The 19,177-nt window shown below is 37.4% G+C and overlaps 1 protein-coding gene across 2 annotated transcripts in view; it reads right to left on the reverse strand.

Annotated features, from left to right (window-relative positions):
* The window catches only part of LOC129173926 (guanine nucleotide exchange factor VAV3), an 80,714-nt gene extending 61,824 nt beyond the window's left edge, over positions 1-18,890 (reverse strand). For both annotated transcript variants that reach the window (XM_054765296.1, XM_054765295.1), the window contains exons 1-2: positions 18,541-18,890; positions 1,280-1,396 (exon numbers count right to left, since the gene is read on the reverse strand). In XM_054765296.1, the coding sequence (XP_054621271.1) occupies positions 1,280-1,396; positions 18,541-18,747 (324 nt within the window). In that variant the 5' untranslated portion in view covers positions 18,748-18,890. The remainder of the gene's footprint in view (positions 1-1,279; positions 1,397-18,540) is intronic.
* Positions 18,891-19,177: the final 287 nt, after the last annotated feature.

Below are 19,177 nucleotides of genomic sequence, written 5' to 3' on the forward strand. Positions count from 1 at the left end.
TTTTGTGAGTTTAGTTGATCAATCACCTCCCCCATCTGGGGGGCCGTTACAATACCATCTTTCTCAAAATGACGAAAATATATTTTTTAAATTTCCTCTTTGATGGGAAAGTGTGTCATTTCCGCTATTCCTGCTATTTGTAGCCCAAAATTAGCACCATTTTGATGAGTAATGGCTGAGTGTGTGTCATGTTCAACCCCCCCCCCATACTCCATTGCACAAATTCTGCTGCACACTTGACAGATGATGCAGCGGCTATCATCCATTCCGGGCGCAAGGATTTCTAATTAAACCTCCTGGGGACACCCCGAGGTCAGCGAGATGCTTGTCAAAGAACTGCAGATGCTCTTGCGGCTTTCCACAGAGCAGGGCGTGAGCGTCTTATCAAAAGTAATGAACCCTCGTCCAGACTTTTTAACCCCCTCCCTAAAGACGGCACACCGAGACAATTTCACCCTAATGAGAGGAAGCGATTAAACTGCTGTGTCATGCTGCTGCCGACTTCGGCCTCAACTTGAGAGACAGGCAACGTGTGGATTGCTCAGACAGTTAGCACAAGTTTTGAGTTGCAAGGGAAGAATGAGCTAACCGTGCTAAAAACGTTCAAACAGGGGAAAGCTAGCTTCGGAAAACACAAACCGTAAGCTGAACTACAAGGTGTCACTGTCAAATTTAAAGCTTCTTTTTTTTGTTTTCATCCCAAACTTTAAAAATGTAATTGGTTTTAATTATGAATTTAATTTTTCACTTTAATGTAATTTAATTTTATGTAATTTTAGAATTTATTCAATTTTGAAACTATTTAAATTTTTTGCAGTCATTTGTGTCCAAAGACCCCCAGCATCCTTCAAATTTCCTGTATGTGGCCCTCAGTTTGGACAACAATGAACTAAACTACTAAAAAGGGTTCATGACATCATATTAATTAATAAGAAAATACAAACAAGTTTACGAAATTGCACTATGAGCCACTAAAATGACTTCCTTAAGCCGTGGAAGCATAGCGACAGTCCACTTTGTGCCAGAAAAGCACCCCCAAAATTGGTGACAACAGCAAATTTGATTTTTTAATTTTTTTTTTAAACGCCTCAATGGACCACAGTGGACGTGCTGTGGCCATTTTCAACAGGTAATGCATCAAACGACTGAAGTTACAGAAGCTTTTTCGCAGTTTAACCATTTTTGACAGACCAAAGACTCGAGACGTTGCCACGTTCTGCCACGTCTTTGAACACAGTCCGAGCCGTCTGATGTACGTATCGCTCAACGTGTTCCTCACCTTTCCAAAGTCCCTGACGTCAAACAGGTCAAACGCCTCGAACAGCTCGCTTTTCTTCATGCCGAATGCCTCGCTGCAAGCTGCCAGGAAAGTCCTGATGTTCTTCAGGCATAGGAACTACGAAGAAGAGAAACATGCGTCAAACAGCGCTGCATCAGGAATAGTCCATGCCGATGATGCTGAACGCAACAACTTTTTCTAGTGAGGGTGGAACCAGCAACCATCAGGTTGGGACAGCATGTAATGTTAAAATGCCACATGAATTTCTACCAATGGGTGGGGGGGCGCAACATTGAAATTGTCCATTCATTGTCAGTAGTGTTGTGATGCATGGTATAATTGTTTATAAAAGGAAAGCAGGGCTGCAGGCAGGGAAAGAAGGTGAACTTAGCCAACATGCTCTACGCTATCTCTGACATGTGGCCGCTCTCCTTCCTGTAATTGAAACAGGATGGAACTGAGGCGCACGCTGACGAAAGCACTTTTCTTCAGGAAGCGACGTTTCTGCCACATCACGATCCGCCCACACTCATGGGACCGGGCTAAGCAGATGACCTCATCTGTAAATGTGCAAATGTGCATTCCACCACATGAATATAAGCCTGAATTATGTAGAAACTGGCGCGTCCACACCTTTGGTTGTTCCAAATATTCAGCTCAACTGATGCATGGGACTCCACTGGAAACACATGCATGCACGTTTTAATATGATGTAGAAAATATGACAGCTCCAGTAGCAAACATCCTGCAACATGTTTTTCTATCTTTATAGACAAACCTGATTTCCGCCCCCCACATTCATTCATGATTTTTCCCAAAAACTCATGAATATACACTGTTTGGAACGAAATCAATAACAGTCCAATTATGGTGAAAGACAGGACAGAGACAGAGAGACAGCGGACGACGCATCATGACAAAATAAAATACATGACAAAATAAATGTATACAAATAGAATACAATAAAAAAATTAATTGCAAAACACAAATTAAATTAAATTAAATAGTAAACAAATGAAATACAATAATAGCAATTTAAAAATAAAATCAAACAAAAATAATAAAAACATTTGTCCATTGGGCTGTTTTAGAAAATGTATTTTCTGTAGGATTCCATCATTTTTAACTCCTTTTTTTAAATAAAAATCTCATTTCCTCATAAGTAGCGTCTGAGTGCACTTCACTCAGAGTTGGATGGCGATTTGTGCCCGTCAGTACGTCACCAAAATAACGTAGTGGCATCACATCATTATTCTTGCTAATCGGACAATAAAATCCAGAGAAACGTCACAGGCCGAAGCGCTTCAGGGCAGGCTTCCCTTGCCACTGCCTGATTCGAATTTCACGGCTTGACTCTTACAGTTTTTCAAAAATATATTCAAGAATTCAATTAAAACCCCATTTAAGTGCGTCATGATATGTAGTGTTCTGCACTGGTCTCGAGGTGTAAGGAATGTTACATTCATGACAATCTTTGAGTACCTTGAAAAGCGCTATACAAAATAAAATGTATTTTTATTATTATTACTATATTGGTTAATTAGAGTGTAAAGGTAACTATAGGGGTGCTATTCCCTGTTTAGAGGGCTCTAATGTTAAAAAAAAGAATTTGGATGGTTGTAAGCAGGTTTTCTATGCTCCAATTACAAAACTATTCAATTGATAAATAAGGAATCCCAATTCATTGATCACAGTTGGGTCTGGAACCAATTAACCCCGACAAACAAACATGACTGTACGGTCCTCTCTTCTGTCATCCTCTAAATGAGCAAGCCTGTATTAACATGACCTTTTCAAAAGAGATCATCCCTTTTCATTTCCAGCATCTATATCCTCCAGGACCTTGCAGATAGAATTCAACGATGAGAGAATGATTTATTCATTAACATCTCTGACAACAAAAGGCTGCAGGGGGAGCGGAAAGCTGCGGGACCTCTTCGGTTATTCACAGCACACCTGCATTCACGTAGAAGAAGAGCAGGATGGGATTTGTCTGAATGGAGCATAAAATGGGAATACACTCCTCCACTCCAACTGAATGAGCTTTTCTTCACAGGATACAGAGCAGCCCCTCGGCCTGTCAACTCCCGATAAGACGCAAAGCAAGAGTACAAGTGAGATGCGAGTGAATGTTATACAATGTTTACATTTTGTACATCACTCCACTTTATCAGAGAAGCGCATCTTGCAGTCTCTGTAGAGTCCCTCGGGATTCAGTACTGTACATTATCTCAAGAAAGCAGCAGAGGACAGTTGAGGAGAAAGCAAAAGGGAACTTTTTCACATATTTTTGTGGTTATAGAGCATAGAAAACCTGTTAACCACCTTCTAAATACGGTTTTTAACATTATTAGAGCCCTCTTGACATGAAATAACACCCTTATAGTCGCCTTTACACACCTATAACCCAATATAGTAAACATAATAAGAGAAAATAAGACATTTAGGACATAAAGTCCCCCTGTGGAATACCGCCGGAGGGTCCAAAGTGTGGCCGGGGGGCCATTTACAGCACGCAACAGTCTTTTTATTGGCCCGCAGCACATTCTGAAATTATAATTTAAGAATTTTTTTTCCTTAATATTTTGACAAGAATAAAGTAAAAATATTAGCTGGTGTAGTCAAAAAAAATACTTTATTGTGTAAAAGCTGAGCTCACGGCTCACCAATGCTGACACAACAAAGTCAAAAAATACAAAAAACTCCAAGCAAAGTAGAAGTAGAGACTGGCATCTACTCACCATTGAAATCACTTCCAAACAACTGTACTCTAGTAAGAGTATTGTTACTTTACAAGAATTTTACTTAAGAAAAAGACATGTGATGTTACACACATCGCTATTGGTATCAGTTGATATCGGAATTGAGAGTTGGACAATATCGGCATATTGGTTATCGGCAAAAAAGCCAATATCAGACATCCATAATCATTTATATTTTTTTATGTTTCCATTCTGGACAGTAATTAATTACTTATCTAATTAACCAATTCTGTTTTTTAATGTAAGTAATAAGAAAAATACAGTTTTAGACGTCAATCGTAATATCTCGCCACTACGCAGGTGAGCTGGGTATCAAATTAAAAGTCTTTTCATGCTAAGTCTATATGATTGGATGGATTGCAGGCATGATATCGCACATCTCAACATTTTGGAACATACCTACACACCTTCCACACAGTCGTGGCAACCACAGGTATATGAGCAAATGTTGACGAAGCAGCTGAGAACATCCTTCCTCCAACCTCCTCCTAAAATAAGTTGTAAAATGGACGCAGGGGCGGAAGGGACGCTTCAAACAAGCATCACAACAAAGGATGAGGACGGTCCCAACAACTGAATTGGCTCTTTGAAGTGGTTCCTTCATCATGAAAGGCAGTTACAAGGGCTGGAGAGTTTGCTCTTTTTAAAACAAATTTTAAAAATCTGGATTCCTACTGCATGTCGCGTATAATTGGGTCAGAAATGTCAGTTAAGGAAGTGATGTGTCTCTGCTGGTCTGCGTAAACGTACACTTTGCTATGTAGGAAATATTCACTTCCTCTGATGATGCATGGGAATTCATTGGACATTTGGTGTCACAAGCAATAATTAACACACTTGCATGCACATTTTAATGTCACATGTCAAATATACAAACGCCAGGTGCAAATATTCTGCAAAATGATTTTTTTCCACATTCATTCACGTATGAAAATTCCCATAACCCCCACTTTTTGCAAATAACAGCTTACGTTTTGCAAATTGTGGCCAAAGACGTACGTCGTGTACACCGGTGACATGAGGCATCATGAAAAACAAATACAAATAAATCACAAATACATGAAAAAAAGCAAAATAAATGAAATAAAATATACATTTAAAAAATAATATGAAATGACAAATAAAATAAAAAAAAATATGACATAAATATAAATTAAATAAAAATACAATAAAATAAAAAATAAACTGTAATAAAATGCAAACTTTAAATATCAAATTAAATAAAATGTATTAAATAATTAACATTAAAAGAATTAAATAACATATGAACTCAATAAAAAAAATATATAAAAATAAAATTAAATACGAAATAAATTCAAATTTATAGTTATTCTCGATAAAATGCATTTATTGTTCATATTTTGGGGTGTCTGGAACAGATTAATTGGATTTTTCCTTATGGGAAAGCTTTTGGAATAAATGAATGACAAAAACGGAGGTATCACTGTAGAGTATAATTTCAAATTGCGACACAATTTTTGCTTAATTTCAAGTCGTTGTTTTATATTTTGGTTATTTAGCTGCATCAGAGAGTAAACACGTGCGACATGACGCAGTGTAGTGTACCAGTGGTTCCCAACAAGGGGCACACGTACCCCTAGCGGCACATGAGCAGAATTGCAGGGGGTACGTGGAAAGATTTCATTTGCAAAATAAGTAAATATTCTCAGTCATTTCATATTAAGCCAGGCAATAAAACAAAACTACAACTAGTTTCCCCAGGGAAACGATAACCTAACCAATAAATCATAAGAATTGTTTTCCATTCTTCTTTTGGAGAATCATCAACACGTATGAGTGACGGCTAGGGTCAAAAACGACCAAACCAATATGCCAACCAAAACTGAACATTTGATCCCGCTTCCTGCATGTGCAAGTGCACCTAAGGAAGCAGATTTTCTTTTTTACTGTACTAAATAACAAGCTGTGCTATTTAGCAATTATTCATTAGCGCTCATCAAGGTTCACAGAGGGAGAGAAGAGAGACAAGCAGCTTTGACTGCCTTCAGCCGTGCGGAGAGCAGTGAGCGTACAAGAAGTGGATTTCATTACGCTCTACAATCCGCGCGGGGGCCATAAAAAGGCTTGAGCTTGTTGCTATGGAGCTTGGACTCGTGTGAAGGAATACATAAGCAGAAAGGGGATACATATTGAGGACACAAAGCACTGACACACATCAGAAAGCGCAGCAGCAGGACTACTTGACTCTCAGGCCTCCTTGTTGCTTGTTATTCCAGATGTGATTAAAAGGAGGAGTGGGATTTCACGCTCTTTACATCATTTTTTTATACGTTTTGTGTGTTTTCCCTCAACGGAATGAGTGTGGTTTTGCAACTCAATAGGATATGATTCTCCCAAGGAGGATATTTGCAGGTTTTATTTTTTTTTAAATGCATAAATACTGACAAGAACTGACATTGGCCCCGCATACACGCAAGTACAGCGCTACCTCGGGTTTCGTTAGTGACACATTCCGAAAACCGAGTCATGCAAAAACTTTATTTTCGGAATATTTGCCTATCCCAGCTGACTTCAGGCGACAGGCGGGGTACACCCTGGACTGGTGGCCAGCCAATGGCAGGGCACATATAGACAAACAACCATTCACACTCACATTCATACCTTTTAGAGTCGCCAATGAAGCTAACATGCATGATTTTGGAATGTGGGAGGAAACCGGAGTACCCGGACAAAACCCACGCACGGGGAGAACATGCAAACGCCACACAGAGATGCCCAAGCGGAGATTCAAACCCAGATCTTCCCGATCTCCTGACCGTGTGGCCAACATGCTAGCCACTCAGCCACCGTGCCGCCCTATTTTCTGAATTTTTCTCAGAAAAAAAAGATATAAATCTCATCCTAAAAAAATAATAAAAATATATACAGTATACACATATAACGACAAAATAAGATAATAATAACACAAATAAAAATTGCAAAAAGTGCAAAAATATCCAATGAAAACCAAATAGTTACAAAATTAAGCAATTTTTGCCATAAAAATAATATAAACGTAATTAGAAAAATGAAAATATAACAACAAAATAATGCGATAGTAATCTAAATAAAAAGACATACACACAAAAAATACATTTTATAGAGAATAACTATAGTTTTACATTTTACATTTGCAAAAGCAAAGGATAATTCAAATGATAAATTATTAAAATTAAAAAAGATTTTATATTTGTTAATAGTCCGCATGCAAAGGATCCTTGATAATAAATATAAACTATGCAAACGTAAACAATTTAATTTCAATTAAATTAATTACAACAAAAAAAGGAAGCATTTCCACAAGAAATAATATAAATATAATGATAAAAAATAACAATATAACTGCATAATATAATATAATAAAAATTATATATATATATATATATAATATAATCAAAAATAATCTGTTCCACACACCCACAAATATGAAGAAAAAACACATTTTATAGAGAATAAATATAGTTTTACATGCAGAAAAAAAATAATTAGAAATGAGGAACAGATGGAACTTGTTGTTGATGCAGACTTCCCGTACATCCTGGCCAGGTGGAATTCTCACCTTTATCTTATCCTTATCAAATTGCACTCAATGAAAAATGTGCGGTTAGTGAGTCAGCAACGCATAGCATGCTTTGATTGGCACCCAATTTCGTGGAACGATGGCGTACAGGGCAAAAACAGACTAGTAACACTTGAGATCCCAGACAGTGTAGAAAAAGCGAGGTTTGACTGTATTCTAAATCCTAACTTTTGTGTGACAGACATGGCGGTTGAAGTCACGAGGAAATGAGATTTGGCGTGTCAATGAAGGCACTGATGAAAACGACGCTTATCTTCCAGTCTGTGCTCGTAGCAAGCAGCTCGTGAAACGTCACCAACAGCAGCTTTTTATGACACCAACAAAGTCAAACGTGATGTTAGGAAAGCTGGCTAGGATTTCAACATGCACACTTTGAAGGAACCACGGCAAAAGAGTCGCTCGGGTCTCCTTTTTTCTGGTGGCAGCTTCCACATCACATCTTATCACATTTCCTCTGAGGTACCGCTCTTCTTTTTATTCCACACGCAAAGGCTGTTTGATCATAATAAATATGAAATATTCAAAAGTAAAGAATAAGTTCAATTAAATTGGAATTTATTCCACATGCAAAGGATGCTGGATCATAATAAATATCAAATATGCAGAAGTAAACAATTATTAAGAGTGAATTAATTAAAATGAAAAAAAAAATATTTACGTTTATTATCATAAGGAATTACAAAAAGGATTGGAGAAAATAATAAATATGAAAAAATATGCAAAAGTGAAGAATAATTTAAATTAAATGAACTAAAATAAAAATATATGGTTTATATGTATTATTATTCAACATGCAAAGGAGCTTTGGTAATATAAAATATAAAGAATAGTAAAAATATAGAGTTTATATTTATTATTATTCCACATGGAAATAATCTTTGATATTAATGAATATAAAATATGCAAAAATAAAGAACAATTTTAATTAATTTAAATGTAAAACAATATGTTTGTTTATTATTATTATTATTACAAATAATATTGAACAACTATAAAAAATGCCAAATTAAAGAAGAATTGAAATGAACTTAATTTAAAGTTTTTTATTATTACTCCACATGCAAATGACGTTTCATCTTAAATATAAAACATGCAAAAGTAAAGAATTGTTGAAATTAAATGAATTACAATTAAAAACATCTTTTATATGTATTATTATTTTACATGCAAAGAATCTTGGATGATAATCACGCAAAGAATCAGTTCCATTTCATGAAATAAAAGGAGCAAATAGAGAGAAACTGAATAAAAGCAGAGCAAGTACACCCTGAGCGCCCGTAGGGTACAGTGTACTGTCCAGCCCCACAACTGCGGATCAATCAGGCAATTCAACAGATCATTTTTAACAGCGCCGTGACACGACTGCCCCCGACTTTTCCAGCTGTTGAATCGATAGGGCAATCTGAAAGCCTGTTTCATCTGTCATCCCCTCCCCACGTCCCACGTCATCCATACAACACAGATACGGAATGGTGTCACATCATCTTCCCAGCCGGCATCAAACCCTTCCCGTGTCCATCATACAGTATGTGCCAGCAAACGACTGCATATTTCCATCCACTGCCAGGGCAGTCTTCATGTCCCTCAGCTTTCTTTCTAATGTAAAGACAATCAGGAGCCCTGCTTCAGCCCCCACCGCCTTCCAGCATGCGACCTCCCCCACCTCGCCGATAAGCCATTTTCCATCAAAACCTAGTTTTAACCCCAGTGACCCCGCACATTGACACAAAGCCGAAACCCCCAACCCCCACTAGATAAGGGAATTGAATTAGTGTTATTATGTGGGATATCCTAGTGGCTACAGCTACACAGCTTTTTAATATCTTCATATGATGTATTAGCTCACAAATAATAAAACAGGATGACTTGGGGTGCTTTTGGGGTTTTTTTGTTTTTTATTTGTAAAATTTGCATTTGCTATGCCTTGCAGCACATTTTAAGAATTACATTTTTTTCAAAAGGCAAAAACACAGCAAAACTACCAGGAAAAAAAGCTAAAAATAGCCAATTTAACAAGATAAAGTATACAGTTTGGTACTAATAAGGTGACCAACTTTTATTGTTAACTATATATAAAGTCAGTAATTTTTTTATTTTATTTATGTATTTGTTTTTAATAAACGTTAATGTTTTTAGTATTTGTTTTTGATATCTTATATTCCATTTTTAAATTGTTTTTAATATTTATATATATATATTTATATATATATATATTTATATATATATATATTTACTTTTTAATGTTTACAATATATTAGGTAAAAAATAAATATATAATAAAATAAAATGATTTCAATTTTAAATATATACTGTACATTTTTAGAATATCTACCTTCAATTGTTTGTTTGTTTTTTTATAAAAGTTGCATGCTATGCCCTGCAGTACATTTTAAGAATTAAAAACACAGTGAAACTAAAAACAAAGTCAGTAATTTTTTATTATTTTATTTTATTATTTTAGTATTATTTTTTTTATTTTAAATTTGAATGTTTTTAGTATTTGTTTTTATTTTTTTAATATCTTATATGCGATTTTAAAATCATTTTTTTAAAAAAAATTCATATATTTAATGTATTCACTTTTTTCATATGTATATATTAGGGGAAAAAGTAATAAAATCAAATCCATTAAAAAAAAATCCAAAACACATTTCATTTTTTTTTCTAAATATATTTGTCCTGTCGTTTTTTTTTCGTTGTTGTTGTTGTCAAATCCCATTTAAAATGAAGGATACAAAAACTGAAATGTTTAGCAGGATAGGAGCGTAAATATAGGCTGTTATCATGTGGATTCTTGGCTGTTGAAATGTCATGACATTTATTTCCTGCTAAAAAAAAAGGGGGGGGGGCCATTATTATTAGCTTTTATGTTGGGAAGTCACTTAAGATGATGATGCTGGTATTGATTTCCACCAATGGATATTACCCTAACCATTCACGCTATGTAACATAATATTCATTACAGGCACGCTCAGCATCTCCTATAATAAAATCCAAAAGCCATCTCCCATATTTGAATGTGCGCAGCCTTTGCAGCATTGTTGCCTTGGTGACGGAGTGAAAGTTCAGTCCTCAGTCCTCATGTATACGTGCATCCGTGCAACGCGACATTATCTTGCCTTGGCCAGTAACTACATGCAAGTCACTATGCATAGGGCAGCACGTGTGCACGCATGACATTGAGGCGACACTGCGGAACAAACCAGTGGGACTGAACTAAGCTGCACTGGAATAGTAAAACGTGGACGCATGGCATGCGTGCACGGCAAAAACCCACACAGACTGAATAATAAACACATATCAGTTTATCAATATGAGCAACATTGTTAGTAAACTCACAAGAGAAGGAGACGAAACCAGAGGGAAGGGGAGATGTTTGCGCCAACAAGGACACAAACTAAAGCTACAGAAGCTGAAATAAGTCACGTTTTTTAATGTATAAATATATACGGTATAAATGTCAGAATGTGCGATATACCGGTGTGGAGCTACGTATCAAACCGTCATATTTTATCACCAAAACTTCATTTTTGTATTCAAATGATTTTAAAATACACTAAAAGTCGTACATTTAGTTAGCCAGTGGCTGGCACAGCAGCTACAGTCTCCAAGCTAGGCCTAATTAGTGTCCTAATTAAACAACCCTGCTGCCTAAAATACGGCATTTCTCATCATATGATAGTTGCACATTACTTACAGACACATAGTCTCCAAGGTAGAAGCGTATTAGAAAGTATTCTGTGACAAAAAGCATCCGTATCTTTCAATTTGTGTGTCGAACTGCATAATGTTTCCCTCGATGAACCGCAGCTCCCTAGGGCCTGCGGCACTCGTCTAGCCTCCGGACTGTCACTATCTGTGGTGTGGCTGTTGAATGCTGGACCCCCAGTATGCAGAGATAGAAGCAGCGTGCAATTAAAGTCCTTTTATTAGGCCCGATCAGGTGCAGGTAGTCACGGTATATTGCAGGCCACAAAGACCGACTTGGGGAAAAGCTCTGTGAAAAAACACAACTGGACATCTCGGGCAGCAGCAACAGGTACGGAAACCGCTAAGGTGACAGCACAGGCGAGAAGAACAGAGGCAATAAACCAGCGCAGTCATTGTGATGACGCTGGGCTTATGAACCCAACCGATTGCAACTGCAAACAGCCTCGCAGCGATCCACTGAGGTGAAGCGGCTGCATACCACACCCGGCAGGAAGCACACCACACAAAATAAGAGCACCAGGCAGGAAGTCACTCTTCCTGTCCTGCGGCGCATGACACCGACCATGTCAAGAAGACACAGAAGTCCTGGTATTTACTTGTGTTGCCAGATGTTTGACCATGATGGTGTTGTGTTGAGTCGTTTTCAGAGGATTGTAAGTCTTTATTTTGTATTTATTATTAACAATTTATTCCAATTTTGATACCCTTATTGTTTATTTTATATTTTATATCTATTTATATTTAGATCATTTTTTTCATCACTTCACCTTCCTTTAATTCTTAACACAGAAAGTGACCAAACTTTAAATGACAAAATGCAAGCAGACTAATTATTTGTATTCTTATTTCAATCATTTATTCCTATGTTATTACTCTTATGACTTTTATTTTATATCTATTTATATTCTTATTTTATTTATTTATATATATATATTTTCATCACTTCACCTTCTTTTCTTTCTTTACACAGGAAGTGAACAAAATTTTAATGACAAAATGCAAGCAAACAATTTATTTTTATTTTTATTTTTATTTTTATTTGAATGAATCACCTCTAATACATGTGGAGAAGGGGTAGGATTAAATAAATGACATAAAATAGTTCAGTTAATAACAACAATTGCAACATTTACAATATATTGCACTTGATTAAGTCAATGCAAAAATGCGTAGCTGTGTGTGTGTGTGTGTGTGTGTGTGTGTGTGTGTGTGTAGACGCATTAGTTATTTGGGTGAATGCTTACATGTTGCAGGTAAAAAGTAATCTAGTTCATCACTGAAGGACACATGATCCATGAGTTCATGAACATGCTTTACAATGACGATAGCGCCACTGAGCGTAACTGGCATTGAGCACTGTTAACTTTTATACTTTTGTCCATGCATACAACACAGGAGAACCTCCAATGCCCTCACGGGTTGTATATTTGAAGTTTGACTAATATTTCCCTGAGCTACAGTACATTGCTGTGACTGACTTGTTTTTACATTTGTGCGACTGTTCAGAGTATAAAAACGCACGCGCAGTAAATTATGTTTACCTCCTACGCACTAAATCAAAATTACGAAGCTGCAAAAAAAAAAACCCGAAAAAAGCAGCTTCCCTGCCCCCGTATGACCTGACATCTCTGTCAGAAACCAAAGGAAGAGAAACATTCATCACCATCAAACCTCTGCCTCTCGTTTTCTGACGTTTGTGTGTGAAAGTGACGGGGCGAGACTTTGAAGCCTCATGAAGGCGAAGACTTTTTCCTTCAGTGTTTGGCATCACACATTTTTGAAATACACATATTTGCATGTGTCAAATATTCACATTTGAGTGGCTGAAAACGGGGGATATTTGCACTTTTAAATGAAAAAGCGATGAATGAACGACCGAAATAGTTGTGGCTGAATTGAATAATTGATTAATCATTGATTGATGGTTGCAACATATTGTGGAAATTCATCAGGAAGTCATCCAGGCACCTTGACTGATTGCATGTTCTTTTCTGGCTGCTGTTTGATGCTCTGTGAAATTAGACCACACTTTTGCGAGGGTGCCATCTTCTTCTCGCTCTCACTTTCCAGAAATGAAGATCAAGCCTGATAAGGCGGCTCAACGCAGGCGAAGTGTTTTTTTTTCTGCCTGTGAAGAGAGGCGGCTTTTCTCTTCATTGTGTCTGACATGTCGCTGCGCTTTATTGGGGGCATGCTTAGTTTCACTTCCTTCCTCAACTCCGTTTCCTGATTTTCTGCTGGTTTGCGTGTGTGCGTGTGTGCGTGTGTACGTGTGGGAGATGTGTTCAGCTGTTGTAAGGGTTGCAACAATGTTCTACAATTTGCGTTTTTGGACAACAAGGCAACAGAAACTCCCAAGCAGACCAATCCTTCATGAATTTAAAGTGTTGAGCATTTTTGGTAAAAGTAAAAATGCAGCACTTTGGAAACGCCTTCTAGAACAGGGGTGTCCAAAGTGCGGCCCTGGGGCCATTTGCGGCTCACAGATGTTTTGTTATTGGCCCCCAGCACATTCTAAAAAATTAACTTTTTAAAAAACTAAGAAAAAAATGGAAATATCAACAGTAATTTTACTAGAATAAAATCCAAATATTGAGAGGAACATTTACGAGAATCACGTTGTAAAAAGTTGAAATATTAAAAAATATTTCTTTTAAGTTAATATTATGAGAAACAAACAAAACATAATAAAGATGTAATTTTTGCAAAAATTTGGTTAGGCAAAAAGTTGTAATATTATGAGGATAAAGTCTTAAGATTATGAGAAGAAAATTTCAACAAAGAAGTTTAAATAGTTGGAAAATAAAAATTAAAAAACAGCTGACATTTTACAAGAATGAAGTCAAAATACCAACAGAAAAAAGTCGCATTCTAAGGAGAAATGAATTGTACATATTTACAAGAATGTATGAGAATTCTAAAAAGATCATTTTACAAGAAAACTTCTGAAAAAGTTGTGGAAATAGTGGGAAAATCAGCAGTCATTTCACAAGAATAAAGTGAAAATATTAAGGGAAAAAATAGTTCCTTTAACAAAAATAACATAGTAAAAAAAAAAGAAAAATAACGTCATTTTAGTAGCATAAAGTCCAAATATTAAAGACAGAGACTAAAATATCTTTTAAAGCATTTAACAAAAAAAAACAGTAGTAATTTTATTAGAACAAAGCCAAAATATTAAAAGAAAAAAGGTGTAATCTGACAAGAATAACGTTGTAATATTACGAGGAAAAATAACATCATTTTTGTAGCATAAAGTCGAAATATTAAACAGACGTTATTTTCTTAAAGCTATAATATTACTTTAAATAAATAAATAAATAAATAAATAAATAAATAAATGGTGACATTTTTGGAAAATTAAGTTGTGAAAAAAATTCTTATGTTACCAGAATAAAGTCCAAATATTTTGTGCATAAAGTCATAGTTAGGAGAAGAAAATTTACAAGAAAAACAGTTGGAAAATTTAAAAAAAAACAAGAGCAGAAATTAAAGCTGTAATTTTATGCAAATAAAGTCAAAATATTGAGAAAAAGTCGTATTCTGATGAAAAAAAAGTTGCAATTCTACAAGAATGTACTTGTACTATTACGAAGGAAAAAAAAATATTTTATTAGCATAGAGTTAAGGAAAAATGTTTTTTTTATCCTTTTTATCGTTTATCCTTTTTTTAATCCTTTGAGAAACAACAAAAAAAAAAAATTAAAGGACAATTAGCTTGGGGAAAAAGTTATAATATTTGGGGAATAAAGTCATAATATTACAAGCAGAAAACTTACAAAGATTATTTAAGAAGAAAGTTGAAATATTTGGAAAATTAAGCAAAAAAACAACAGCAAAAATGAGAAAACAAGAGCAAAGAGTGAAGTTGATACTAATCATATGCGTTTTCACCTTCAGTATATGCAGTTTTTTCTTGAAATATTTATAACTTCTTAGCGTATCTACATGGGTTGCTTTACAAAATATCAAAGTTGCATCCTTTCATTTTTCACTATGTGGCCCTCCCTGGAAAAAGTGGCCCTGGTGTAGACGTTATAATTGAATAAATACATGTCTGTAAAACCAAGATCAAAGAGGGTTGGTTTTGTTCTCCAACCCCTAACTGCAACTTTTATGCAATGTGTTGTAAATGTTTATGGCGTGCCTTGTAAACGGCATCATTTCATATACAGTACATACACAACATATGGCCCATCCATCCATTCAGGTGCGTTTCCCCCCAGATAGAAAACAAAGTAAGCCATTTCCTGAGTGGAATACCAGATCCAAGCTACTTCATGTCATAATTTGATGTCTCTTTGCAAACAAGCAGCCTGCTGACTCTTAAACGCTACACGCGTAGCTCTCTTTCAGCCCACACAGATCACTAAAACATAAATAATGTTAGAGGGAGCTCGTCCCAAAGCCAATATAAAACCCCGCAGAGCTTCTCATGCTTTAATTACGCAGCCAACACAAGCACGGTGGGCGAGCCCCTTTAGGGTTATTTTGCATCCTTGGATATGAGTCTCTCGGGACGCAGGCGGTCTCTTTGTAGGCCTGTCCCTTCACTGCCTTTGTCTTTCCATCTCGGAGGTCCCACGGGTGAGGCCGGCTTGGCGTCACATGTGTTGTTGTTGGCCAATGACAAAACGGCTGGCGAGGCCCTCATGAATTATGCGCGGTGAAAGGCGGGGGGGGTTGCCACTTCGCCTTTCATTATGCAAATTTAACTAATTTAACTTAGAGGAAGAGTAAAGTTGCTTGACATTCATTTTCATGATGACCTGCCTATTTTGGTAGTGAGAGCATAGAAAACCTGATTATGACCTTCTAAATAACATTAGAGCCCTCTAGACATGAAATAAGACCCCTATCGTCACCTTCACACTCCTATTCCCCAAAATAGTAGACATAATAAGAGAAAATAAGACTTCAGTTTCAGCTTTGGTGATGGCCGCAGCAGTAGGGATTATTGTGCCCGTTGTGAGATCATTCAAACCTGCAATAACAGCCTGATGTTCCTGTGGCGATAAAGTCTATAGGACATTACAGTAGCATTACTGACACCTAGTGGCCAGTGTAGGGTACCACATATCATCACAACGTCTTCGGAAAACAGCTGGCTTGGTATTTACACTATCTGTCAAAAGTTTGGGGACACTTTATCATGTTAGTGTATGAGAAAGTGTTTCCAACTTTTGATTAGTAATGTACTTGTGTTGCCGGTTATTTAGACCATAATGGTTGTGTGTTGAGTCACCGTTCCGCGGAATGGAGCGCCGAAGCAACCGTGCATTTTTTTTATCGAGTGCGACTTCAAAATAACCCGCCATAGGGCCAAAGAAAGTTGCGAAAGGCAGCAAATTGCTAAACAAGGTGAGAAACACGATTGAATTCAATTTTGCCAACTATTTTGCATTGTTTTCTGCACGTAAAACTAGAATTATTCTCCATAAAATGCATTTTCTGTGAAGTTTTGGGGTTTCTGGAATGGATTCATGAGATTTACATCATTTCCCTTGGGAAAAATTGCCTTGGTTTTCCTACGCTTCAGTTTCCACCGCATGAATTCATAAGAAAAACCCAAGTACCACGGTATACGGCGTGGTATGTGTGTCCGATATATGCACTGTGTGTCATTTCCAGTCATGTCGTAACACTAATGTCTGCCTACATGTAGCACCACTACCATGACACACACTCCCAGTGAGTATAAGCCATGCAACCATGCATAAACCAAACCCTATAAATAACCCAATCAGAGTCAGGGTCAGGCACAGTGCATGAATACGGTCTGCATGCCAACTTTTTCATGTCATTATGTCATAAATGACAGCGCACGCTGACCTATTGATGGCTACTATCAGCTGCTTACGGTAAATGAGACAGTCAGCTTCTCCTTTTACAACCTCAATCAAGTTTTGCCGGGTAAAAGGATCCTTTGCTAGTTTGTTTGATGCCATTACAATCGCCCGTGCTGATTTAGATTGTCCACTTGACCTGCTGGAGCCGGTTCGATTGTGAGGGACCAGTGGCTGCATATATTGACCCGGCACCCGCTGTGGTGTTATTGTGTTTGGAGTGCTTTGTTCCAGGAAACATCCATGCAACTGATATTTTGACTTAATCACTTATTCTGACGTCTGCTACTGTGACAGTCTAACTAAAGCAGGTCTAGAGACGGCGTAGGCGGGCGTCTAAGTGTGCTGTCGCCGCTCCCGGCACTCAATATTAATCTGGCTCTCTGTCCTCCTATGAGGCAGATGGTATCTGACAAACAGGAACCATGTGGTCACAGCTCTCTCTACTGTATGCTAATAGCGGCACTGACTAATTGGAGCTAACTCTTGTTGTCATCTTCACAGTGCAGCGAAATGCTGCGTTTCAAAGTTAAATTATATGATTGGCTTTCTTCATCATGAACATGCAGGCCCATAAATTATTTGCTGTTAATCTGAGATAACTGGCACTTTTTGTGAACCACCAGAAATTACAAATAACCAAATAACCTGAATAGTGACTGACTCTTATAATGACATACATTTGAGTTTTACAAACCATCATTATTGTCCTCACCGCAGTATTACTATTACTGACACAATTATTGTTATCCCCTTTGTTTCCTCATCCATCCTGCAATGGAGACCTTGAGATAAGTTGTGAATTGTCTCTTTATATAAATAAAATTGACTTGACCATTCCACTCAACTATTTCCCATAGCACCATGTTGGCCAACACATGTTCCTACGAAATTCGCTTCACTGTATACCAAATTTTAAGTTTACCTTCTTAATAGTAACTATCCATGGGACGTACAACACAAGCAAACCACAAATATGGTTTTGAGGGTTCTGTAGTGTCTTCGGCACCGATATTCTGTGCTGTCACGCTATTTAAGAGGTAAAATACCGACTGCTACGATGGGTTGACTCATTATTTCCTGACTACACGGCGTCCGCGGTCGTGAACAGCGCCAAATTTCAACCAAAGTTCTGATTTACTTGAAACAATCCCTTGTCGGTGGGTTATTTCATGCCGGATCCTACATCGAGCAATTCTCTTATACACACTTTGGTTGAAAATGGTGTTGTGTGAATGAACATTTGCAGAGAGTTCGGGAACCCTAAAAGTGGCCTCATATTTAAGGAAGTCTGGTGTTGAGGCTTAGCTGCAGTGTGACGGCGGAGTGAGAAAGAGAGGCGATGTTTCTCTCTACTCTTACCTGTGACATCTGAGGCCGCAGGTTGATCTCCTTCAGGTTGATGGATTGGGGCTTGAGGTTGTTGAGCAGATGGCAGAGGAGCACTCCATCCCGGAGGGTTTGGGCCAAGTCGAATACCTGCGCAGTCTCCCACGTAACCCGATGGTTGGCTGGAAGCACCTTGCAGTGGATCAACCACAGCGCACATTGCCTCCAGTACTCCATCATTACTCGATTTAAAATCTTTTTCGAGCTCGGACGGTGCTCTCCTTAAAGCGTGTCCATGTTCAGAAGGCGACGGGACCACAGGCAGATCGAGAGGCTGCAGTCGAAGTGAGGATGACAGCCTTGTGTGCTCGCATGACTGGATGGAGTCGGTGCTGTCTCTCTCTCTCTTCCTCTCTCTCTCTCTCTCTCTCTCTCTCTCTCTTCCCTCCCCCTCGTCCACTTCTTCACCTCTTCCGCTTGGCACAGAACATTACAACAACAATTTCCTCCTTTACACCTTTGTTTTTGTAAATATGTAAATATCCCAAATGTGTTTACATCCGTGGAACTGCCAGAGCTTTTTATTGGGAACCTTTCCATCCATCCTTTTTCTATTCGATAATAACTCACGTGAGTAGCAAAACTTGGCCACATCGCTATCATAAGCTGA

The sequence above is a fragment of the Dunckerocampus dactyliophorus genome, chromosome 21 (genome assembly GCF_027744805.1).
Source record: "Dunckerocampus dactyliophorus isolate RoL2022-P2 chromosome 21, RoL_Ddac_1.1, whole genome shotgun sequence".
NCBI classification, from domain to species: domain Eukaryota; kingdom Metazoa; phylum Chordata; class Actinopteri; order Syngnathiformes; family Syngnathidae; genus Dunckerocampus; species Dunckerocampus dactyliophorus.